Raw genomic sequence first — 24,147 nt, forward strand, 5'->3', positions numbered from 1 at the left:
GCGACGGTAAGACGCTGTCGTTCGCCCCCCTTTCCTTCCCCCTTCCTTCCCACGAATGTCCCGAAACACCCGCGGACGTGCGGTCGTGGAGTGGCGTTTGGTTGACGCGGAAGGCGTCGCCGCCATTTTATTGCGAAGGCGCCCGAAGGAAGCGTCCGCTTTTCCTTCGGGGCTCTTGTCGCCGCGACTGTTTCCGGCTGGGCTGGAGGTGGAAGTGGAGGCTTTGGAGGCGGCGCCCGTCGGAGGATGGCGGTCATGATGCGTTTTGTTCTCGACTGCGTGAGGACGTCGAAGGGCGACAAAGCAACGGATGAGCGGTACGCGAGAGCAAATGACACGACCGCATGCAAAATGGCGACTTTGTCTGCCGCCTTTTGGATGTTGCCGTTTGGGGGCAGGGACGAAAAATTGGCGGTCGCCACTTTTCCTTTGATGTTTTCCTATGGCGCGTTAAATGGGGCGGGGTCGTTACCTACGCACGTTTCAGGTCGAAAATTGCACGTCGAAGCTAATAAGTGACGCATGCCCCCCCCCCTCTGCCAAAAACGCCCGTTGACCAGTGTCACTGACCTCAATTTCCCAAGAAATCAACAGAATTTTATCGTGGACCAAATCTGCAGATCTTCCTTTCCTGAGCAAAATGGCCACCAAAAAACCCGGAAGACCTGCTGGTAGACAAGATTGACCTCAGGGGGCATCCGCAGGTGGGAGGGGGGGTGATGCGCAAAGACTTGTGACGTAGGGAGAAAGTACCCCCCCCCCTCCCCAGCGCCGTGTTTCGTACTCCTCGAGCTGGTGCAGTTTCTCCCCCCCCTGTCGCCATCGCGAGGACGGAGCTCCGCCTCCATCGCAGTGCGGCCCCGGCGAGCGTCTGCGGCCGGGAAAGCGTGATGGAGGGAAGGCCCAAAGCTCGTCACCCCTCGCTCACTCTTGTCTCGTGCGCTGGTCGTCTCGCAGGCAAGCCGACGGCGTGGAAAGGGAGCGGCGAGTCCTCGCCGAGTCGTCCGACATCCGAGTAAGGAGACGCCGGCGCCTCGCTAAGCTAAGCGCTAACCGGCTTCTCAATCCGAAATGGGAACGTTGGCGGATTTTGCCGGCCGCCGTTTTGACTTTGCCGTCAGCGTGCGCGTTTGCTTGCGTAGGAGCTGGAGAAGGCGGCGGCGCTGGAGAATCTGGAGCTGCGGGAGCAGCAGGCGGACCGCAAGGAGCTGGAGGAGACGCTGCTCAAGTTGGACCGACGCAAAGACAACCTGCTGCGGCAGATTAAAGACATCCGGCACCTCTGCTACCAAGAGAGTCAGCAGGTACCTACGAAGCCCTTGCCTAACAAACTTTTCGCCATAGCAACGTTAAATTCACCAGAATTTCATCTCGCCGTACAAACTATTTTTCGGGATACGCTCGGAGCGTTCGCAAACGAGTCCGGTCTCCTAACAAGGGAATGGCAGCGGACTGTTTTTTGTCCTCTGTAATCTTCAGTTAAAGCTGCACGTGATTGGTCAAGAACGCAGCAGCGGGGGGAGGTTACAAAAACACAGAGCTGCAAATAAAAATAGATAGGGAGCAACAGAGAGAGAGAGAGAGAAAGAGTGACATTTGAACTCGTTTCATCTCGTTTCATCTTTGATAGTTCAGAGTGTAGACTGCAAGGTTAAAATATCGCATCAATCAGGCTCCACAAATAACCCGCACAAGCCATCTGTACATTCGGTGCAAAAAGCTATCAACCCAGCTAAACAGTACACGATTGATGAGGAACAAGGTAAAATGTTTGCAGAGAAAGCACGGCAACTTTACTCGGATATCGTCAAGAGGCAACCTGGAAGTTGATTTCAAGGCGAGCCACGGATGGTTCGAGAACTTTCGGCGTCGTACAGGGATTCATAGTGTCATTCGTCATGGTGAGGTAACCAGTTCAGACGAGAAAGCTGCCAAAGCTTACAAGGAATCATTCGTCAAGATGGTGGACGAAGAAGGCTACGTTCCCCATCAAGTGTTTCATGCTGATGAAAGCGGACACTCCATTCCATCAAGCCCTCAACGGCCATCACAAAGGTCAATAAAACCACTTTATTATACAGAACAGTTTATTTCTTTCATGACAATACCATAGCACATTTATTCGACATCAAATAAGGTAGATTTTGTGTAGTTTTAAGGCTTAGAGAATGAGGTTTTATGGGGGCCTGGGAACGGATTATTGTCATTTTAATGGTTTCCTATGGGGAATTAATGTTTGGGATCCACACTTTTTGTCTTCCAGACTCTGTCTGAGAAGCAATTAAGTTGGCGCCTCCCCAAAACCTCGATGTGCTGACGGCCAATGGTGGTCCTTTCCAGATCTTGTCTTTGCAGGCCCAAGAGGTTCACAGGGAGAGCCAGGTGGAGGAGTACGAGCGAGAGCTGGCCAGAGCCAGATGGAGGCTGAAGAAGCTCAAGGAGGAGGTCAAGCAGGCCCAGAGAAAGGCCCGCGAGGCCGGGGAGAGGAACTCCCCCCTCCGGGACTCCATTCGGCAGTCCTACGAAGAAATCTTGCAGGTTCGTTCGTCTCGTCTCGTCTCGTTGGCTGCGTGGCCCGAGTGCTGCCATCTGCAGGCTCGAGTAGGAAGTGCACGGGAGCGGACCGGGACTCTCGTTGGCTGAATAAGGCAAATGGCCATTTAAAAAATAGTTTGAAATGCTGACTTTCCATGTCTTAAAAACAAATGATAAAATGGCCATTTTCTACATTCAAAAAATATTGTGAAATGGCTATTTTATCATTTTAAAAAATCGATATCAAAGGGTGAAAAACGTCTAAAATGGTGATTTTTCGACCTGAAAAAAACCCCCACTTTGGCGAATATTTGTGAAGCCGCGATTGTGTTTTCTTCCAAAGTTGGTCAGCCGCCACCCAAAGCAATCGCCGGTGTGCCCCATGCAGGAAGAGCGCACGCTTTGTTGCGTGTCGGGTGGCGCCGTCACTCCCGAGAGCCGCCCGGACGCCTCGCCGTCTCCCGCCGACGGCGGCGAGGACGAAGCGCTTCCCGTCAGGCCTTGGGGGAGGAGCCAATCGCTGCCCGCCTACGCCGACCTCATCGTGGTAAAATGCCGCAAGGGGGGGGGCTTCACCCACGCCGGCTGTCAATCACCCGCCGACGTCCGCGTTTGCTCGGGCAGGGAGCCGACGGCGCCCCCTTCTGCAACAATCTGGCCCATACCAGAGAAGAGGCGGACGACAGCGGCGGCAGCTCACCCAAGGTTAGCCGAGCCGGCGACCCATCGCCGCAAACGATGGGTCGCCGGCTGTCGTTTTGTTTGCCCCCCCCCCCCCCCCCTCCAGATGGAAGACGACCCGGAGGACGAAGGCCCGGCGGAGGAAGCGTCCCTTCTCGGCAAGCTGGACTTCTACCGAGCCGACCCCTTTGCGCGCTGTCACGCCCAACGTAAGCTTGGCGGGCCGCCGCCGCCGCTTTTGGTGGCGGTCGCGTTTGAGGCCGCCGCCGTTTCTCAGCCTTTCCTCTCCCGTTTGGCCAGATGAGCTGTTTGAGCCGGACCTTTTCCAGAGAAGCGACTCCTCGGGTAAGCGCTTGGCCACCCCATCGGCTTCCGCGGACGCTAACGGCGCCCGTTTCTCCAGACGGAGCCTTCGCCTCGGACCCTTTCAAAGGCAGCGACCCCTTTGCGGCCGACGTTTTGTTTCCCGGCGCCGGCGGGAAGCGAGCCTCGGCGGGGACGCAGTGCTTTGAGTCGGAGTTCCCCGACGACAGCGACGGCGGCGAGGATCTCGGCGCCGCGGGATTCCGGCCCGTCCGGACTTGGTCGGACGAGCCGGGCTCGGGCTGGCCTCGTCGCTCCGTGGAATCGGATCCCGGCGGCTACGAGCTGGACCTCGGCGCCGTCTCGCCGCCCGCCGAGGTCCCGGAGCGCCACCGCGCGTCCGAAGCCGCGGAATTCGGTACGCGGCGGCGCTTTTCGCCCGTCATGCTTTGGCGCCGACCCAGAGCCTTTCTTTCCTTTCAGAGGACGGCGCCGCCCGAGCCGAGTCCGTCCACGGCGGCCCGGATGGCGGGAGCGACGCCGAAGAAGAAGGAGCGGGGAGCCCCGCCCCCGCGTCCTCGGAGAGCGACGCCCCCTCGGACCCGCCGACCCGCTCCTCCTTCGACCCGTACGGCTTCAAGTTGAGCCCGGAGCACTCGGGCCGGAGCCTCTCGGACCCCGACGAGGAGGACCTGAGCCCGGGACCCGCCGAGCAGGACCGGTCCTCGGAGCCGGGGCGCCGCTCCCCCCCCGCGGGGGCCCCGCCCTTCTACGTCTATCCGACGGCCCCTCCCCGGACGCCGCCGGGCTCCGACCCCTACGGCTTCAATCTGGGCCCGGACCCGGAGAACCGGGAGGTGCCCGAAGACGCCCTCCCGGGCGTGCGGGACCGCGGCGCCGCCTTCTGGCTTCCCCCCTGCGAAAACCGACAAGTGCTGGATCGGCGACGCCCCCCGGGAGAGCTGTCGCAAGAGCGGTCGCCGTCGCAAGAGCGGTCGCCGTCGCCGCCGCTCGGTGGCCAAAATGGGCAATTCTTCGACCTTTGCAGCCCCGAAAACCAGGAGGTGCTGGACTTTGCCAGCGACTGGCCGGTTGACACCGGTGACCCGCCGGCGCTCCAGCCGGAGAATCGGGAAGTGTTGGATTCCGACGGCGAAGGCAACGATGATGGCGGCGGAAATCGGGAGGCGCTCGCCCCCGATGGGAGCGGAGACGAGAAGCCGCCCCACTCAGACGACCGCGACAACCAGGAAGTGCCGGACTGGTCGCCGGACGCCCGAAGCCACGGGGGAGGGAGGCCGCCGCTCGTGCCCGTCAGACCCCCGCGGCCTTCGCTCAGGGTGAGTTCTCGCATCCCCGTGGCGCTACGGGAGGGGGGCGATTGACGACCCCCGCCCCCACTAAACGTTGCCCGTTTGTCTTTGTTTTAGGCAAAGGCGAGCGGCCAGTCGCCAACGCAGGACATCGACCTGAAATAATGCTTCCAACGTTCGCCTCCTCAATCGATTGAGATGATGTCACTGGAAATATTCCAATTGAGGAGGCTTCACTCGGATATCGTCAAGTTCGTCATCCATTGATGATTTCAAGGCGAGCCACGGATGGTTTGAGAACTTTCAGCGTCGTACAGGGATCTATAGTGTCATTCGTCATGGGGAGGCAGCCACTTCTGACGAGAAAGCTTACAAGGAATCAGTCCTCAAGACGGTGGAAGAAGAAGGCGACGTTTCTCATCACGTGTTTCATGCACTCCATTCCATCAAGCCATCAACGATCATCACAAAGGTCAATAAAACAACTTTATTATATAGTAGTTTATTTCTTTCATTACAATACCATAGCACATTTATTATACATAAAATAAGGTCTATTTTGTGTAGTTTTAAGGCTTAGAAAATTATGTTTTATGGGGACCTGGGAACGGATTATTCTCATTTTAATGGTTTCCTATGGGAAATTAATGTTTGGGATACACACTTTTCACCTCACACACACTTTCTGGGAACCAATTAAGTTTGTAAGCCAAGGTATCACCGTACGTGGCGTTTAATAGCCCCCCCCCCCCCCCCCCCCCATTCAATGGCTTCCGGTCCCTTTTCTGTCCACAATTGAGCTTTGTGGCGTTGAAAATACGCGACGAATGTACACGCTGGCGGAATCCGCGGCCGTCAAATCACCGCCGGCGACTGATGCATGGCGGCGGCGCTTCTCCTCGAGCGTCTGCAGCAGACCACCGTCACGGCCGCGATGACCAGCAGGACCACGGCCAGGACGAAGAGGCCGCCCACCAAGGCGCCCAGGCTCAACTCTGGAGGCCAAAAGGAAGGTCGGCGTGAGCGCCGTCGCGGTCGCCGCCGCCGTCCGGACGCCGCCTACCTTGGAAGGCGTTCTTGTGACCCGGCGTGCAGCGCTGGACGCTCCAGCCCCCCTGCTGGTACGCTTTGGATCTGGACGGGATGAAAGCGGCCACCATGAAGCAGTAACTCTGGCCGCCGTCCAGGCCAGAAACTTCTCCTCGATTGGACCCGAAGAGGAGGTCTCTCTGCAGCCACAAAGCGGTGGTGTGGGGGGTCGGTCGGCAACATTCAGGCACTCCCGCTCCCAACGGTAGCCGCCGCCGCGTTCACCTTTCCCGTATTTCCCGACTTGTAGTAGCTGATCTTGTACTGGAGGTCCTCCTTGAAGACGTCTCGGATGCTCAGTTGCTTTCCGTAGCGATGGAAACTGGTGAGCGGATCCTGGATGCTCACGCTCACTTTGCCCTCCCCCACCACCTCCACGCTGAAATTGGCAGCGCTGATCTCACCTGGGCGGGGGGGTCAAGGGTCACGACACCGATTGACCTTGAAGCGAACGTGCATGACGGGCCGCTTGCAAGGTGCCTGACAAAAGCGGGGCTCCGGTCCCCCCCCCCACGGCGGGACTTACTCTGTCCGTAGGGGTTAAAGGGCGGCGAATACGTGTGGGGTAAGTCTTCCACCTCATAGTCGCCGTTGTCGTCCGCTTCCGTTTGGACGTCGGCAATAAACGTCCTGTCAAAGAGTTAATTCCACTCATTTTGTCTCATTTGAGCACGCACTATACCATAGCACATTTATTTGGCATAAAATAAGGGCTACTTTGTGTTGTTTTAAGGCTTATTTAGTAGAAAAAAATGTTTTATGGGGACATGGGAACAGATTCTTCTCATTTTTAATGGTTTCTTATGGGAAATTCATGTTTGGAATACACACTTTCTGGGAATCAAGTTCATAAGCTGAGTTCTCACTACCTGGTTAGCTATCTATTAGTTAGCCAGCTAGCTTTCTATCTATTTGAGTTATTTTCGGGTCGAGTCAACACTGGCTTGTGCGGCTGCCGCTGCTCACCCGCAGAAAAAAAACTGATCCAGTGACTGTAAAGTGACCTTGAGAGTTTTGAAAGGCGCTTCGAAATGAAATGGGTTGTATTCTGATTCTTATCAGCCGCTCTTGGTCGGAGTCCCCAAAATGCATCGCGCCATTTGTCAAATGTGTCCGTTGTCCTCCGGCCGGCGATTGACGTTTTTCAAGTGGGATTTCAATGTGCTGCCGCGCCTCAAAAGGAACGTTCCTTGTGACGAGACGTGTTTAGATGAGCCCCGAAGGGGACACGAGAGAGGGGGGACAGCAAAATAGCAAGACCGCGCCATCTTTTTTTCTTTCGACGCGACACGTACTTCCGGGTCAGCTTACTCGTGAAATCGTCTTTTGTTTACCACTCGCTTCACATTTCACTTTCATTTATTGAGAAACCGCTCAAGAACGGCTTTCGCGTCGTTTTTATTCCAAGCCAATTTTTATACTAAAATTTAATTCAACTCGCAAACGCTTCAAGTGAGTTGTTTCCAGTAAGCCGCCTCGGGTATATTTAGTTCTGCTAGACGACGACCCGGAAGCGTATCCACCGCATTAAAACAAATTGCGAGCTCTCGGCGTGTTTGTACGCCAATCTGAATGTTTGGGGAGGGGGATATTTCGGGATATTGTTTTAGCCCCTCGTCGCGGGCCAATACTAATGTTTGGAATTTCGAAGTAATGGCCTTTGGAAACGCCTTTTGGAGCGGATTCTGCTCTTAAAGCGAGGTAGGTACGTATCTGCGTACGTCGGACGAGTTTTCATGCGTGGCGTCCCCCCGCTCAAAAGCGGCGTTGTTTTCTTGGCGAAACACTTGGTGTTTTGAAATAGAAAGATGTCTCGCCTTCGGCCGCTAGATGGCGCTGCCGGCGAAATCGCAATCTGAAAGCCTTCGGTTGTCCCGCATTGGGGACACGGGCAACCTTGAAGACGACAAATCGATGCCATTTGGGGACGACGGCTTCATCTGCGTCGTCAGCTTTCAATGGCCAATTGCTCACATTTGCCCATCCGACTTTTAGTTTGAGGAAGAGACGCTTTTCTTTGGCCAACTTTGCTCGTGTTTGTTTTGGTCTCGTCTTGATTCGCAAAAGCACGAAAAGACGTCGGCGGCCGGCGGCCGAGTCATCAAACGTGACGTCGCGATGGAACAAGTGAGTGGTGGGAGTCGAGGCCACCCGCGACCGGTCTCGACCGCCACAAAGCCGCCGCGTCTCCTCGCCAAATGCCAAAACGCGTCTCAGGCGGCGGCCGTTTTGAAAAGGTTTGGTTACCTGTCCAGGGGGTCCAGTTCTTTGGACAGGTCGCACTCGCTCTCCGCGATTTGAATGCAGTTGGGACTTCTCATCCAGTCGCCGTCGTCCCTGAGACGGACGGCACGCAGCGCGCGTTACTCGCCGCCGTTGCAGCTGAAGTGCGATTGGGAGCCCCACCCGGATCCGAAGGCCGCCGTGCCCCGACCGACTCACCAAGAGTACTGGACGCTGAAGGTGGCGTTGGAAGGCGCCGCCGTCCACAGCAGGAGAGTTTTGAAATCCACGGAAAGCCATCGGACGTTCTCCGCCTTGGGCGCTTGGCCCTCTGCCGGGGGACAGCACACGCACGGCGGTCACGTGACAAGCCGCGTCAATCAAACAAGACGCTCAGAAGGCTCGGCGGGAGTCGGCCCGCTTCCCAGCGGATCCCGACGCCGACGCCACTTTTTGCTGCGTCACCTCCTGGAAACAAAGGCCAACTTGCGCGCCGCCGCCGCCGCGTCATCCGCAAAAGAATGTGAACGGGGGCCACGTGATCGTCCTCCTTCTGTTGTTACCTGCTGCCGAGATGATCCAGGCCGCCAAGTGCAAGTAGAGTCCCGCTCCCAAAGAGGCCATGTCGCAACGGCGCCCAAATTCCTTTTGTCCTTCCAGCCGCGACGCGAGCAAACATCACAAGGGGAGCGAGCTTTGGCCGCCCCCCTTCTCACTTTTGAGGCGGCGGTGCCTTCGCAACACTGAGGGATGGCGAGCTGAGGGGGAAGACACCCGGGTTACGCCCACCCGTGACCGACCGACCCTCCCACATGGCTGCCGGCCCGTGCGAGGCTCCCACGGCTCTCTCTCTCTCTCTCTCTCTCTCTCTCGCCCTCCTCCGCACCCCCCTTGGCGAGCCAAGAAGCGACTTGCAAAAGGCCTTCCCCTCCGCACGGCGACGTTGGGCATCCAGGTCGCCATTTTGGAAAATCTGCAGCTGATGCCATCATTGCTAGCAGATAGCTAATAGATTGCCAACAGATAGGTAGCTTGATAGCTAGCCACCTTGCTATTAGCTATCTACTAGCTGGATAGCTAGCTTTCTCTCGGCTTTCTATTAGCTAGATGGCTATCTAGGTGGGGCGCTATCTAGCTAGCTAGCTGTGGACGATCTATTAGCTATCTACTAGCTGGCTAGCTAGCTTTCTATCTATTTACCTCCAGGTTGAGTGAACGCTGGCACGTGTGGCTGCCGCTGCTCACCCACACAAAAAAAACTTATCCCGTGAGTGTACAGTGACCTTGAGAGTTTTGAAAGGCACTTAGAAAAGAAATGTTTTATTATTATGATGATTATTATTCATGTTTTAATGTGCAGTTCCCAATTGAGGCTCTAGATGGCAGCACTTGACACACCGCCCTAACTATAACTGTGACATGGGCGGCAGACGTGATTGATTTGCCGACAGAGGTTGCGGGCCGGATGAAAATGGACCACAGGCCGCATTTGGGCCCCGGGCCGCACTTTGGACACCAGCGTGAGAGCAGCGTGCGCAAACTCCAGACGCACACTTTCGGACTGTCAGAAGACGGTTTTTTTTCTCCTCACATTCTTTTCGTGGGAGACTCGGAGTGGAAAATAGTTGAGCGCTCAACATCTGGAAGTCATTTGGAGAGTCGCTTGGTTGCTGAGAGCCAGAGAGAGGCTGGGAACACCACATGGCGCCTGCAGGCGGGCTGACGGGCGCCATGTCCACAAGAAAAAGAATGCCAAAAGAAGGTTTCTTACACTGTGTTCAATATCTATCTAGCTATCTAGCTGGCTAGCTCGCGAGCTATCTACTGTCGATGTATATGTGGCTGGCTATCGAGCTGGCTATCTATTTGCCATCGATCAGCGATCTTGCTGGCTAGCCATCTGGCTCTGCTCTATATTAGCTGGCTAGCCGGATAGCTATCTCCATGGTATCTATTAGCTAGCTGGCTAGCTCTCCATCTATTTGAGTTATTCCGGGTTGAATGAACGCTGGCGCGTGTGGCTGCCGCTGCTCACCCACAAAAAAAAAAACTGATCCTGTGACTGTAAAGTGACCATGAGAGTTTTGAAAGGCGCTTAGAGATCAAATGGATTATTATGATAATTTTTTGTTGTTGTCAAACAACCCTGACGATATTTTGCGCTGACTTCTCCATCCACATCACCTGGTTTCTTCCTGTTGCTAGGCAACAGTGAAAGGCTTGGCGCACATGACAGAGCTTCTGAAGCCGTTGATGGCCTCGCGTGTGCATCATGACAGAGACACAGCAATGTCTTTCAGCAAATACACCCCCCCTCCCCCTCCCACCGACTTCTTTCTCAGCAGCTGCGGAAGTCGAAGCCGCCGCCGCCGCGCAGGTGACATCCGGGCTGCTCTTTGACATTCTTGAGGTACTCGCCGCCAAAGGTCTGTGGCAAAAAGCGGGTATCATTGGCAAGAGTATCGCGCGGCGTTTTCCGTCTTTTTGTTGAGGTTGCATTTGGTTTGGGGCCCCTTTTATAATCATAATAATAAGGATACATTTGATTTCTAAGCACCTTTCAAAACTCTCAAGTTCACTTTACAGTCACAGGATCAGTATTTTCTGTGGCTGAGCAGTGGCAGCCGCGTGCACAGCGTTCACTCAACCCAGAAGTAACTCAGATCGAAAGCTAGCTAGCTAGAGGGTTGTGCGTCAGCCGTAAAAAAAACATCGACGGAATTGGAGGAAGGCATTGACCACGTTGGTTTCTTTCAGGGTCAAAGTCAGTCAGCTTTATTGTGAAATCCGCTCCTCTGCATGAAGGCATGCAAGGCACTTGCAATCACTTTGACAAACATCATAAACACCAAAACGACAATTTGCCAGGAGAGAGAGGAACCGCTGTGTGTTCATGCGCCGCCATCTTGGGGGGAAAAAAAACAACAAAATAACACATAGACACAGAGAGTCATTCTTCAGCACTCGCTGTAACCTCTTTGTGACATGAAGCAGTTCTAGATGAAAGAGGAGAGATCAAAGCATCCTTTTCAGCAGTGGATCAGGGACGTCATGGTGGAATGTGCACGTCTACTACAAGCTAAATAATATATATATATATATATATATATATATATATATATATATATATATATATATATATATATATATATATATATATATTGTATTATTGGTTTGGCCTTTATTCATCTCGCAGTGGAGAAATTGACATTTGACGGCAGCAAAGTGATGAAAGGAAAGGAGTAGAAAAACAAAATACAGGAGCTGCCGCAAAGGCAGCCACTCTCACGGCGCCATTCTATTGTCATCTATAAATAAAAAGAATCATTTCTTTCTTTCTGGCGGAGGATTTGTCTGGCGCAGACGTTGCCCAACAAAGCTACCGAGACTTCATTGGCTTTGACTTTCCGAGCAAACGCGTCCTTTCAAAATGAAGATGAGGTCGGCGCCTCGGCGTCGGCGTTCCCGCCACGCGTCCCTTTCCGTTCGCCCGGTTGGCTCTGGGGACACGCCGCCTTCGTGTCGTTCAAGTCACGACGGCGTGACTCGCGGCCGATCCCCTTTCAGACGGGCCACCGTCGCCTTCAGCGCTTTTATTGCGAAAGGCCCGGGCGGACGCGCCGGCGTTCGCGCTCGCCGACGCTGGCCGGGAACGGGATGCCGTCGGGCCGAAAGGAGGCGCCGAGCGAGCGGATGGCGAACCGAGCCGCATCTTTTGTTTTCCCGGAGCCCGCGTCAAGGTAGGAGCCTCCGACGAACGACCCGCGGAGACTCCGACGTCGCTCGATCGCCGCTCGGCCGCACCGAAGGCCTCTCGGAGCCTCGTTGAAATGGCTGCCGCGTCGGGAGGGAGACGGACGGCCATTGTTCTCCAAAAGCGTCGCGCGGGTAACGGTGGCCCATGGCCGAATTTGGTCCGGAGCCGCCGAGAGGAAGCGGCGAGCGCGCGAGCTTTTGGCGAGCGCGCGAGCTTTTGGCGAGCGGGACAAAGGCCTGCGCGTGCGTCGGGGCGGCCAGGGCTCGGCTTTGCTTTGCCGCAACGCGTGCGCGCGCTCGCGCAGGTAGATTTTGTGTTTCCGGCCATTCGGTGGCCGCCCGATCATCACTAATCCACCACCACCGGTCCGACTGAGCTTCCGGGTTCCGTTTGACGCCATGAAATCCGGGCTCTTGGCCATCATTTGGCCTACTCCGCTTCCGCTTTCGCTTGTTTGTGAGTCGATGCTTTTTTAGGGGGGGGGGGGGGGGCGTTGATATACAGTCCCGTTCATCAACTCATTCGGTGCCAGACAATGTGCAAAAAAGTGTCCACTCCAGTGCCAGGGTTTTCGTCATTGTCACTCCACTTCCAAGACCCACACAATTTGGACTTTTAGGACAACATCAACATTCGATGCAGCATAAGTAACCTTTGGCTCTCTTCTTTGACGAAAATGAGACTTAATTTGACTTCTAAGCGCCTTGCGAAACTCTCAAGGTCACTTTACAATCACAGGATCAGTTTTTCTGTAGGTGAACAGCGGCAGCCACACGCATCAGCATTCACTCGACCCGGAAGTAAATAGATAGCAAGCTAGCTATCCAGCTAGTAGATAGCTAATAGCTCACCACCTAGATAGCCAGATAGCTAATAGAAAGCTAAGTATAGAGAAAGCTAGCTAGCTGGCCATCTTGTGGATAGCTAATAGATAGCAAGCTAGGTAGCTCGCCACCTAGATAGCCAGATAGCTAATAGAAAGCAAAGTAGAGAGAAAGCTAGCTAGTCAGCTAGTAGATAGCTAATAGATAGCCAACAGGTATCTAGCTAGGCCATTACCCACCCAGATAGCTAGGTGGCTAGCTATCTAGCTACCTATCTATTAGCTATCTACTCGCATTGATGGCATCAGCCGCCAATTTTCCAAAATGGCGATTGCACTCCCATTTTTTTCGCTTCTAAAATGGCGACTCTCAACAAAAGAACGACTTGTGTTGAGCAAAAGTGAAGCGAAGGTTCCATTTCCAATGTCAAGTCAATTTGGATGGGCTCATTTTTAATCAGGCATCTAAGCGGCCCCCCCAAACACAAACCACCGGCTCGTCGGCGGCCTTTGTGAAATGCGCCGTTAGATAACCACGTGTTACGTAAAGCGGATTTCCCGCGTGGCATCTGTTCCCGTTCCTGACGCTCGGCGGCTCGCCCGCGCGGAGATCCCGCCCTCTCGCGACCTTTGACCTTTGCCACCTTTCACCGCTTGTGTTTTTGTCCGCCGCAGCCGTTTGTGAGCGGGCCAAGGAGGAAGCCGTCGCGAGGGTCCTCCGGCGAGCGCGGGAAAGCCGAGCGGCCGCCGCTCTCGCTCCTCCGGCCGGGCCTGCCGCCGTTGCCATGAAAGGTCGCCCCGACGGGCGGCGGCCTTGAACGGAGAGGTCGCCGGCCGGCGGCGTGCCGCTCGGGGGTTGGCGCTGAAGTGGAAACGAAACGTCCAGGTCGCCCTGCGGGAAAGACATCGCCGACCGGGCGGGTCCTCGGTGAGGGGGGAGGGGCCTCTCCGGCTCTCTTTTCCGGCGGGCGTCTTCATGTTTTGGGGCTCCCCGGGCGCCCTCCGCCGGCCCCCGCCGCTCGGTCGCCATGCCGACGGAGACGCTGCCTCCAGCTCTGCCGGACAGCAAAGGCGCCGCCGCCGCCGCTTTGGGCTCGGCCGTCCCCCTCCGCATCCTCAACAAGGGCCCGGACTACTTCCGCAGACAGGTAGCCGGCGCCGCTCTCGCCCGTCCGCCGCTCCGGCGAATGGTCGCCGTTTGAAAACGCACGCTTTTCACCGTCGGTATAACCAGTGTCTGAAACTCCTGACAAAAAGTTTGCGGGAACCGGGGCAGACAACTGTGAAAAGTTGCCTGCCCCATTTTTCACGACTTGAAACACGATAAGACGACTAACGGCAACAACAACAAAAACAAAACAACAAAAAACTAAACTTTCAAGGACACTTGACAGTCACGGTATAATGTACGTTTACCTAAATGTCGTTTTGTCAGCTTTAGAATCTTTCTTCTGTGCCTCTACTTTGGAAAATGAAACGCAAATGCTTCCGATTGGCCGCCGTGCCGAGCATGCAAATCGCCAAACGAACCGAAATTCCGAAATGTCCAAAGCGAAGGAAGATTTCGAAATGGGAATAAAGCAAAGGTTGGATTTGAAAAAAAAGTGTCTTTTTTTCCTTGAAAAAGTTGTCGGCCACGCGTTGTGTAAATTGTACGCCCGACGTAAACGTTGCACGCCCCGGGCGTCATTTCAGACACTGGTATAACCGCAGTGCGATTGCGACTTGTGACGGTTATCCCCCTTTTGCCCCCCTTTTGCCCCCTTTTGGCCCCTTTTGCCCCCTTTTGCCCCCCTTTTGCCCCCTTTTGGCCCCCTTTTGCCCCCTTTTGGCCCCTTTTGCCGGCTCTCCATTTCAGGTTGAAGGCAAGCCAAAGCGCCTGAGCGCCGTTGAGAGGCTGGAAGCCGACAAAGCAAAGTACGTGAAGAGCCAAGAGGTGATCAACGCCAAGCAGGAGCCCATCAAGCCCCCCGTCGCGGCCGACGTCCCCCTCAAGGCCTCCAACAACAACGGCAAGCGGGACAATCGCAACCTGGAGATCCTCAAGAACCTCCTCAACTCGTCGTCGTCTTCGGGAACGGGCTCGGAAGGCCTCGGGGGCGGAGCCAAGAGCGCCGCCCGCACCAGGTCGTCCGGCGGGAGTTGGACGGCGTCCAGGTAAAAAGGGGGCGGGGCCGCGGGGTCCCGGCTCTTTGTCACCCGTCCCTTTGTGTCCCGCCGGCAGGACGGCGCCCACCTACCGCTCGGCGCTGGCCCTGAACGAGTCGGCGCGGGAGGCGGCCCCCAGCCCCGGCACCTCCCATTCCCTGCGCTCCTTCCCTCGTTCCCTGAAGGTGGCCAACCTCAACCTGAGGCCCGACGGCGGCGGCGAGGGGAGCCTGGCGGAGCTGCTGACCTCGCAGTCCTCCTCGGACCTCCTGCGGCCGGCGGCTTCCGGCGGCTCCTCGGCGCCGCCGCCGCCCGAACCCGAGCCGGCGCCGCCCCCCCGGCCGGATCCGACCCCCCGCCGCCCCTCCCTGCACAGGTCCAAGTCGGACCTGTCGGACCGCTACGCCCGCGCCGGCGCCGACGTGGAGCGCTTCTTCAACTACTGCGGCCTGGACCCGGAGGAGCTGGAGGCGGCGGGGCCCGAGAACTTTGCCCGGGCCACTTCGGACATCGTCAGCCTCAACTTCCGCTCGGCCTCCATCGTCTCCTCGGACTGCGAGCGCTCCCGCCGCTCGTCCGACGACGCCCCGTCGTCGGACGACGACCGGGAGGACCGGGCCGCAAGGCGGGTCCCGTACGGCATCTCGGCCGTGGAGCGCAACGCCCGCGTCATCAAGTGGCTCTACAGCATCAAGCAGGCCAGAGACACGCAAAAGGTGTCGCACGTCTAGCCGCTAACGTCAACAGAGGCGGCGGCGGCGGCGGCTTCTCCTCGCCGTGTGGACCACACACACGTCCTGCTTTGCTGTCGCTTCTGTTGCCAAGATGACATTTGCAAAGTTCTTTTCTGCGGTACTTCTTTTGTGGGCTTTTTGTTCAGGTTGTTTTGCCAGTAAACCAAAAAAGTGTCTCCTGTAATATCTTGTTGTGCGGCTCTCTGCTTGTTTGTTTGAGATGCCGCTTTCAACATTCAGCGAATGCTCAAGAAAACCTGGCTTTGGTTTCAATAAATCTGACTTTTTTTTCTGCAGTAGGAATTGAGAAGCCAGCTTTCCGTCCAGCGTTGATGATTACGGTTCAAAGTAGGGTTAGGCTTTCAAAATAGGGTTCGACTTTCAAACTTGGGAGAGGATTTAGGGTTTCAAAGTAGGGTTCATCGCGACGGCAACCTTTTTCCGAAGTTTCTCCTCTTCCCGTTTTCGCGAACGCGGCATTGTGGACTTTCCGATTTTCAGCGAACGCGGCCCGGTGGCGGCGACGTTTCCGGGTTGGGCTCGTCACGCGATCGGATCTCCAGTCGTCGCTCGCTTTGTGCGCTTCGCGCTCGTCAAAAGTCCGCCGACGGTGAGTCGCGACCCGAACGCCGAAAACGGAAGCCGGAAATGCTTTCGAAGCCGTCGCGAAACGCATTTCGGGGGACGTTGTCACTCGAAAACGCGAACGTTTATCGCACGCGAGTGACTTCGTTTGCCATTCGCAGGAAAACGGATCCTGTAAAGTGCCTTTGAGGGTTTTGGATGGCGCTTATCAATTAAATGTATTCTTATTGTTATTATTCGCGCGTCCCGCTGCTTTGTTTTGAGCGTTTGATTCTCTGTTTTGAGATCGTGCTGTCGTCGGCATTTCGACGAAGTTCCCTTTTTCGCCCCCTGGCGTTGGGAGGTCGGAACGACGTCTCCTCGAAAAGCGACATCTTCAATATTAATAATCATACATTTCATTTCTAAGCGCCTTTCAAAACTCTCAAGGTCACTTTACAGTCACAGGATGATGTTTTTTTGTGGGTGAGCAGCGGCAGCCACACGCGCCAGTGTGCACTCAACCCGGAAGTCAATAGACAGAAAGCTAGCCGGCTAGGAGCTAGCTAATAGATAGCAAACAACCCAGAATAACTCAAATAGAGAGAAAAGCTAGGTAATAGCTAGATAGCAAGCCACCCACATAGCTATATAGCCAAAAGATAGCTAGCTAGAGAGCTAATACACCGAATGTCACTAATTAAATAAATACACAGAATTGAGTATCATATTTCCATCTTTACACGTAAGAATGACATTTAATTATAAAGTTTTGAAGTACTCTCTGAAGACAGTAAAGTTTGAGAGTATACACACTTTTTTCCTTCCACTTTTGTTGCATTGCGCCAACATTTTAGTGGTGTTTTGGGCCAAAAGTTGAAAAGAAAAAAAAAAAACGGTGAAAAAAGATGTTTTTCATGTGCATTTGGTCGAGTTTAATGGCAAAAACCCCCATAAAAATGCCATCATTGTTCCATTGATCCTGTTCTTGCTGTTTGCCGATCTCTTCTGTTTCCACACACGCGCTTTATACGGTGAATGATTGATCTGTTGATAGATGGCGATGGAGGGGGAGGAGAGCTTCCGTCAGTGCTGTCAACTCTTCCTGAAGCTGTCGGATCACTTGAGGGACGGCTGGAGGTGGCAGAGCCTCCAGGTGAGGAATCGGGGCCGGCTCGTGGGCCTGGCTCGCGCCCCTGACTGGCCCGGGCTCCTCTTTAGGGCTCCGAGGAGGGCTACATGACAAAGACGGCTCTGGTCCGGGTCTCCGGCCGTCCCGCGGACGCTTCTTGCCGCGGCGGCAACAAGCGTCCACCGCAACAGGTGAACAGCGCAAAAAGGGGCCCGACCCTTTTTCTCTTTCCACATCGGACAAATTATTAGAACAATCATACTTTTCATTTCTAAGCGCCTTTCAAAACTCTCAACGACACTTTACAGTCACAGAATACATTTTCCTTTCTGTGGGTGAGCAGCGGCAGCCACACGCGCCAGCGTTCTCTCAAGTTGGAGTAATTCAAATAGATAGAAAGTTAGCCAGATAGATAGCTAATAGACAGCAAGTAGATAGCTAGCTAGGTAGCCAGCTAAATAGCTAGATAGCTAGCCAGATAATAATAATAATAAGAAGAAGAATACATTAAATTTCGAAGCGCCTTTCAAAACTCTCAAAGACACTTTACAGTCACAGCATTTTCTTTTGTGCGAGTGAGCTGCGGCAGCCATTCGCGCCAGCGTTCACTCTACTCGCAAGTAACGCAGCGGCAGTTCATATTTGGGGTTGCGGGTCATTGGCCTCCGTGATGGACTGGCTGATGAAAACGAAAGGATGGCGTTTTGGGAGTCAATTTGGAGGGGGTCCCGCTTCCAAACACTCTTGCCGTCTTCTTGCCAGGCTGCCGCCACTGGCCGAGTGGACGTTGACGGCCTGGACCGCGTTGACGACGACCTGGACACCGTCGACGACGACCTGGACCTCGTTGACGACGACCTGGACCCCGTCGACGACGACCTGGACCCCGTCGACGACGACCTGGCCGTCTCTGGAGGCAGCGGTGGCCTGCTTCGCTTGGAGTACCACGTCTTGTATTCCTGCAGCTACATGACGCCCGTGCTCTATTTCCGAGCTTCCACTCTCGGTGAGTTCTCGCCAAAATGTTATTAGCTATCTATTCGCTAGCCATCAGCTATCTTTTTGCTAGCTATTAGCTATCGTTTCGCTCGCCGTTAACTATCTTTTCGCTCGCTAGCTAGCTTGCTTTCTATTTGAGTTACTTCCGGGTTGAGTGAACGCTGGCGCGTGTGGCCGCCGCTGCTCACCTAGAGAAAAAATATCCTGTGACCTTGAGAGTTTTGAAAAGCGCTTAGCAATCAGATGGATTTATATTATTTACAGCCACAGGATATTTTTTCCGTGGGTGAGCAGCGGCAGCCACACGCGGCCGCCGGCGTTCACTCAACCCGGAAGTAACATGAATAGGCAGTAGCCACAAAAAAGAAGGAAACAATTTAATTTATTAAATAAGCAATACCCACCAAAATAAATCCACCATTAATTACGTAATTACCGGTAATGGATCAATGATTAAATTATATCATGAGCAAAACGGTTGATCAAATAATAACTATCAGATTGTATATCCGCCAAAAAACAAGTGAAGAATGACTGAGATCCTTTGCGCTTTTCCTCCTTGTGTCAGAGGGGCGGAGCCTTTCTCTGGCCCAATTGTGGCCTTGCGTCCATCCAAAGTTGAGGCGACGGCGCGACCCGCTGACCGCCGTCACGCAGCAGGTAGACTTGGGTTTTTCATGCCTGGCGACCTTTGACCCGGACGGACCGACCTTTGCGTTTGCGGTCCTCCCTCAGGAGCATCCGCTGCTCGGTCAGCCTTTCTTCATGCTGCATCCCTGCAAAACGGAGGAATTCATGAGACCCGTCTTGCAGCTGCAAAGAGCGCCACCTGGGTAAGATGGATAAGAATTTTGTATTTTATTTCATTTTTTTTGGGGTGGGGGGGAGGGAAGGCGTCAAGGCCGTCCGGACGGTCCCTAATTTGTGTTGTTGCGCCTCTGCAGGCAGAAGAACTACATGGTGACATGGCTGAGCGTGGTGGGCCCCTTGGTGGCTTTGGACCTTTCCCTGAAATACTCCAGCCTGGGGCCTCCCGCCACTCCACCCCAAGCCTCTCATCAGCGCTCTTGAGCATCCGGACCACTCGGACCACTCGGACCACCTGTACCTACTCCCCCGTCAGCGGCCGTGGACCTCCAAAGTCATCGAGTGGCAGCAAGTCGCTGATCGGAGCATGAAAAGGTGGCAAATTGGCGTTGGAGACAAGAGCGTCACAGTTGATGGAGGACACTGATTGGTCTGTGGCAACCCCTGAAAGGAAAAGCCCAAAGGAAGATAAGAAACTAGCTAGATAGCTATTCTCAGTTACTTCCGGGTTGAGTGAAGGCCTAGCTAGCTAGCTATTAGCTAGCTAGTTTGCTATCTATTTGAGTTATTCCGGGTTGAGTGAACGCCGGCGCGCGTGGCTGCCGCTGCTCGCCCACAAAAAACGTACCCTGTGACTGTAAAGTGCCCTTGAGAGTTTTAAAAGGCGCTTAGAAATGAAATGGATGATGATGATGATTATGATTATTGTTGATCTTGCAACAGCTCGTCAAGCATAGAAAAGTGTGTGCGCGTTGATGACCACTAGATGGCGCTGTTTATCGCGGGAGCGAGGAAATGAGCGAGCGCCCTCGTCTCGGTCCTTTCAAACTGGTCCCCGAGCCCCTTTTTCACCCCGCGCGGCCGTTTCGTGTCCGACAATATTTTCAGGGAGCGCCCTTGAAGGACTTGACTTGAGACTCGAAACACAATTTGCGGCGCGATAATCATCCCAAACATAAATCGCGACAAGATGGAACGAAGGTCCTGCCGGGCCTGGCCGGGACCTTTTCCTGTCGTGACGCTGGCGTTTGGCCTTCAAAATAAGATAGGCCGCCAACATAAAGTGCACGAAAACGACAAGCGCGCGTTTTGCCGAATGGGCATCCCGATACTGTCAATCAATGACATTTTGTTTTGAAAGTCGGAGGCTCCTTTTCCTTCTCCTGGCTGGGCCTCTTTCCCCTTCACATTAAAACTTGATCCAAAGGTTTTTTGGATGGACAGTACGTACTTGTTTGACTAATCCACCTTCACCTGTGTTAAGACTGACAGACTTTGACAACAATAATAATAATAATAAAAAATTTTATTTTAAGCACCTTTCAAAGCTCTCAAGGACACTTTACAGTCACAGACAAGCATAGATAGTATAATAAATAAAATACAATTATAAATAGAAACAAGAGATAGACCTACACAGAAAATGCAATTTTAAAAAGGTGGATGGAACAGAGAATGCGGTCATTTTTCAAAATAAGACATATATCGAACGGAAGTGATTTTATTTTTGTGTGGCCCGGTCGAAAATGACCCACTCAAGACCCGCAAATGGACCCGACCATTTTTCCTTCCTTCCTTTCTCATTATTATTATTATTATTATGACGATGATGATGATGATTATGATTATGATTATTGTTGTGCCGCCCTTTTTTTGAAGATGATTGTGCCCCTTTTGTTTCTCATCCTGCATCCAAACGTGACAGTGACGGACGACTCAAGCACTTGTTGCTTTGGGGTTCCAATAATCATAATCATAATGATAATAATCCATTTCATTTCTCAACGCCTTTTAAAACTCTCAAGGTCACGTTCCAGTCACAGGATACTTTTTTTTTTTGTGGGTGAGCAGCGACAGCCACACGCACCAGCGTTCAATCAACCCGGAAGTAACTCAAATAGATAGAAAGCTAGCTATATAGCGAATAGATAGCGAGCTAGATAGCCAGCCAGCTCGATAGCAAATAGCTGGCCAGCTTGCTAGCCGGATAAGAAATATTCAGACTAAATGTGGGGGTGGCCACGCGCGCACGTTTGGATGTTTGTTGTCCGTCGGCGGCAAGCATTTCATGAGCTTGTTTGCGTGTCGAAAGTAAGCCCCCCCACCCCACCCACCTCGTATGTACCCCCGTTGTGCACACAAGGCACCTGCCGTGGACGTTGTCGGGAAGGAAAGCACAAGTGTGTCTTGTCATCAAGGTCACGCCATTAATTACCGCTTTGAGCCTGCAGAAGCCTTTTGCACTTGAGAGACACGGAAGAGCATTAGGGACAGCTTGAAATGATTGAGAGCCGAGTTATTATTCTGAGGGAAAAAAGTGGCCCATTTGCCAGTTTCAGACTCCATTTCAAGTCGCAAATTTGTGACTTGAAATCTGGCAAAAAAAAAGGCAATTTGGAGCTGTCTTGCGTCCACAAAGAAGACGATTGGCCAGACACGGGATTTGTTGTCGGCTTGTTGGCCGCCATTTTGCTTGTGGGCCGGACTGCCTGATTGAAGCGTCCTTGGGACGCCCCCCAAAGCCAACGCGCACATTCATGCACGTCCGTCCACACAATAGTCGGAGGGCCGCCCGGTCCTGCGTGGGAGACGCCCGCATAGAAGCAGCTGCTGCCCGCGCACGCACGTAGCGTAGCGTAGCCTAGCCTAGCCACTTCTGACATGCTTGTTTGCCATTTGTAAAGGTTGGTAAACATTGATACGCCTCCCTTGGCACAAGTGCTCGCCTGCGATATGAGCTTCCAGGATTTAATTAGCCCCCCTCCCCCCCTTTCTATTGGTTGATATAAATGGGCCAAGGACGTCCGGACAGATGTGTCTGTCGCTGGCGCTCTTTGCTGTTCGTTTCCTGTAAAGCGCCATTTTGATTGGATGATCTGGATTTAGGCGCCGTTGATGTCACAACAGGTCAACGCCCCCTTTTGAAGAAGCGGACCGGTAAAAAAAAAAAAAACGATCAAATTGATTTGCCTTTGTGGAGAGAACAGCTTCTAATTTGCTATCAAACAATCCCATGGATGACACGGTCGACTGTCAATGGCACCGTGACAAGCTCCATGCTAACGTTAGCATCAATATACTTCTGCGAGAGGCAGCAGAAAGCAAGCGTGCAAGGCAAGCTAATGAGCCGTGTGCAGGCTAGCCAGCAGTAACCTCGCTGCTGGCTAACCTTGCGTATGTACCTGGCAAGTTGACTTTTATTCTGATAGTATGCAATATATATATATATATTTATATACGTGCGTGTGGCCCCCCACCCCATACTTTTTCCCTCATTAGTCATTCTCATCCCTGCGTTTGGGAGGGAAACTAGATTGGTCGCCGTCCATCCGTCAATGGCTTTTGGGTGAAGGTTGAAAAAAAGTGGCCTTCAGTGGCAATTGTGAAAAAAGAGTCTCTTTTATTGTCTCTTTCAATTTCTGTGGCCCCCAAGTCCCCCCGCCGCCGTTTTTTTTCTCTTTGGCACTCAGGGTTCAATTTTCCAGTGGTGAGATTCTAAAAGGGCGTGGCAGATTATTGCGACAGTTGCTGAATGAAGACGTTGGCCTGCTCAGCCACGGTCCCGTTTGCAGCGCTGACGGCGGCCCGCGAGGGACTTTGCCTTCCAGCCCGACCGGACTCCCGTCGGCCAAACAAATGGCCGCGGCGCAACCCGCGGAATCTCCGTCACGGCGTTTAGCGAGAGACCTGGTCCGAGAATGGAAGGGAAGTGTTCCCGTGGCCCGGCGGCGGCGCCCGTCGATGCTCGGGTCCTCTACTTTCTTTTTCAAACTTTGCAAAAGCTCAAGTGGAAAAAGCCAAGCGCGCAGTGGCTGACTGAAATGGATGGAAATGAAGTGGTTGACCGGCAGACCGTGCGACAAAATGTGTCCAGTCCACTCCAGGGGCAATTCTTTCTATCGTCTGCCCTTTCAAATTGATGTCGTTCAATGAATGACAAAAAATATCTGCATTTACATTTATTTATCTAGCTGGCTAGGGAGCTAGTTATCTAGTTGCTATCTATCTTGTTGCTATATCCCTAATGTCCAGACATGGCGGCGACATTAGGGATATATCAACAGGGCCGATACGACCAGTCAGACTTTAGTTCGCTGACGAAGCCTCTTGGATAGGAGGCGAAACGTCTCAATGCAGCGTAAGAAACCCCAGACTCTCTTATTTCATCGGAAAAAAAGAGTTAATTCCTAAATGATATGGATCTGGAGTTATATGAGCTTGAAACGAACGAGTGAACGACGGCGCGGTCCCCAAATCGGGTGAGGGCCAAACGTGTCCGTGAGCGGAAGTCCCATTGGTCGGCGAATTACGGTGACGTGGCTCCACCTCGGTCAGGCGCGTTAGCGCGGCGGCGGCGTCCATGTCGGACGCGACAAGCAGAAAGGAAGCATCGGTCAACCCGCTTTCAAAATAAAGGCGTCGGCTTTTGGATTGACGCAATAACTCTCCCGAGACGAACTTGTTTGACGGGATATCAACGAGAACACCGCTATAGACGCTCTGTTGTACAAGCGGTTTTATAAAAAAGAAGCCACGTCGTTCGCTTTTCCCCGCCATTGTTTGCTTTGAAAGTTTTCCGGAAGTAACACAGGTAGAGTCGCCTGGACGAAACCGAGGCCGTTCGGAGGCGGTTCGGCCACTTGGCGTCAAGTCCAAAACAGGTAAAAGCCCAAATGCTCACCGATGACTTTCCCTTGTCGCGACTTGAGCGCATTTGTTGGATTTCGAAGCCGTTCGTCTTCCGCTTGCGCCGCGGAAGGACAATCGCGCCCACTTTGTTGGAAAGTTTGATTCGGTGCGACGGTCGGACGCGTCGTCCACCCCGCGCTTAATTCATAGTCGCGTGCAGTATAATCTAATAATTCGCCCACTGATTGAGCGTCGAGAAATCGGAAGTGGTCTCCTTTGACCGGTTCGATCCTTTTGATCAAGTCGCCGCGACGGTTCCAATCGAGCAGTGCTGTCAAAGTCATTTCTTTCACCTCGGGCTCGGTCCCGGTCCCGGTCCATGTCATTCAAATGACGGCATACGTGCTAGA

The 24,147-nt window shown here is 53.7% G+C and overlaps 4 protein-coding genes across 5 annotated transcripts; 3 read left to right on the plus strand and 1 right to left on the minus strand.

Annotated features, from left to right (window-relative positions):
- Nucleotides 1–173: 173 nt before the first annotated feature.
- Nucleotides 174–5,327, plus strand: LOC148890959 (uncharacterized). Its single transcript, XM_089008579.1, has 11 exons — nt 174–317; nt 958–1,015; nt 1,143–1,304; nt 2,341–2,538; nt 2,924–3,082; nt 3,160–3,240; nt 3,323–3,425; nt 3,517–3,561; nt 3,620–3,937; nt 4,003–4,859; nt 4,950–5,327. Exons 1-11 carry the CDS (start codon nt 247–249, stop codon nt 4,995–4,997), a joined length of 2,100 nt encoding a protein of 699 aa, XP_088864705.1. The 5' UTR covers nt 174–246; the 3' UTR covers nt 4,998–5,327.
- On the minus strand, nt 5,306–8,926 carry LOC148890960 (tissue factor-like). The gene is made up of 7 exons (XM_089008581.1): nt 8,708–8,926; nt 8,364–8,475; nt 8,169–8,258; nt 6,448–6,551; nt 6,147–6,325; nt 5,896–6,061; nt 5,306–5,827 (listed from the first exon to the last, which is right to left on the minus strand). Exons 1-7 carry the CDS (start codon nt 8,766–8,768, stop codon nt 5,688–5,690), a joined length of 852 nt encoding a protein of 283 aa, XP_088864707.1. The 5' UTR covers nt 8,769–8,926; the 3' UTR covers nt 5,306–5,687.
- A 2,513-nt stretch (nt 8,927–11,439) lies between these two features.
- fam110b (family with sequence similarity 110 member B) lies at nt 11,440–15,790 on the plus strand. The gene is made up of 4 exons (XM_089007665.1): nt 11,440–11,884; nt 13,400–13,872; nt 14,583–14,881; nt 14,949–15,790. The coding sequence occupies exons 2-4, from the start codon at nt 13,753–13,755 to the stop codon at nt 15,601–15,603; spliced, it is 1,074 nt and encodes a 357-aa protein (XP_088863791.1). The 5' UTR covers nt 11,440–11,884; nt 13,400–13,752; the 3' UTR covers nt 15,604–15,790.
- Nucleotides 15,791–16,101: 311 nt separating this feature from the next.
- Nucleotides 16,102–20,666, plus strand: atg10 (ATG10 autophagy related 10 homolog (S. cerevisiae)). 2 transcript variants are annotated; one of them, XM_089007666.1, is made up of 7 exons: nt 16,102–16,216; nt 17,228–17,326; nt 17,392–17,493; nt 18,065–18,308; nt 18,870–18,961; nt 19,037–19,134; nt 19,246–20,666. In XM_089007666.1, exons 2-7 carry the CDS (start codon nt 17,228–17,230, stop codon nt 19,370–19,372), a joined length of 762 nt encoding a protein of 253 aa, XP_088863792.1. In that variant the 5' UTR covers nt 16,102–16,216; the 3' UTR covers nt 19,373–20,666. The 2 variants fall into 2 exon arrangements, with proteins under 2 accessions (XP_088863792.1, XP_088863794.1); XM_089007668.1 differs by lacking the exon at nt 17,392–17,493.
- The last annotated feature ends 3,481 nt before the right edge of the window (nt 20,667–24,147 follow it).

Source organism: Hippocampus bargibanti, linkage group LG11 (assembly GCF_051943395.1).
Source record: "Hippocampus bargibanti isolate YZ-2025 linkage group LG11, ASM5194339v1, whole genome shotgun sequence".
NCBI lineage: Eukaryota > Metazoa > Chordata > Actinopteri > Syngnathiformes > Syngnathidae > Hippocampus > Hippocampus bargibanti.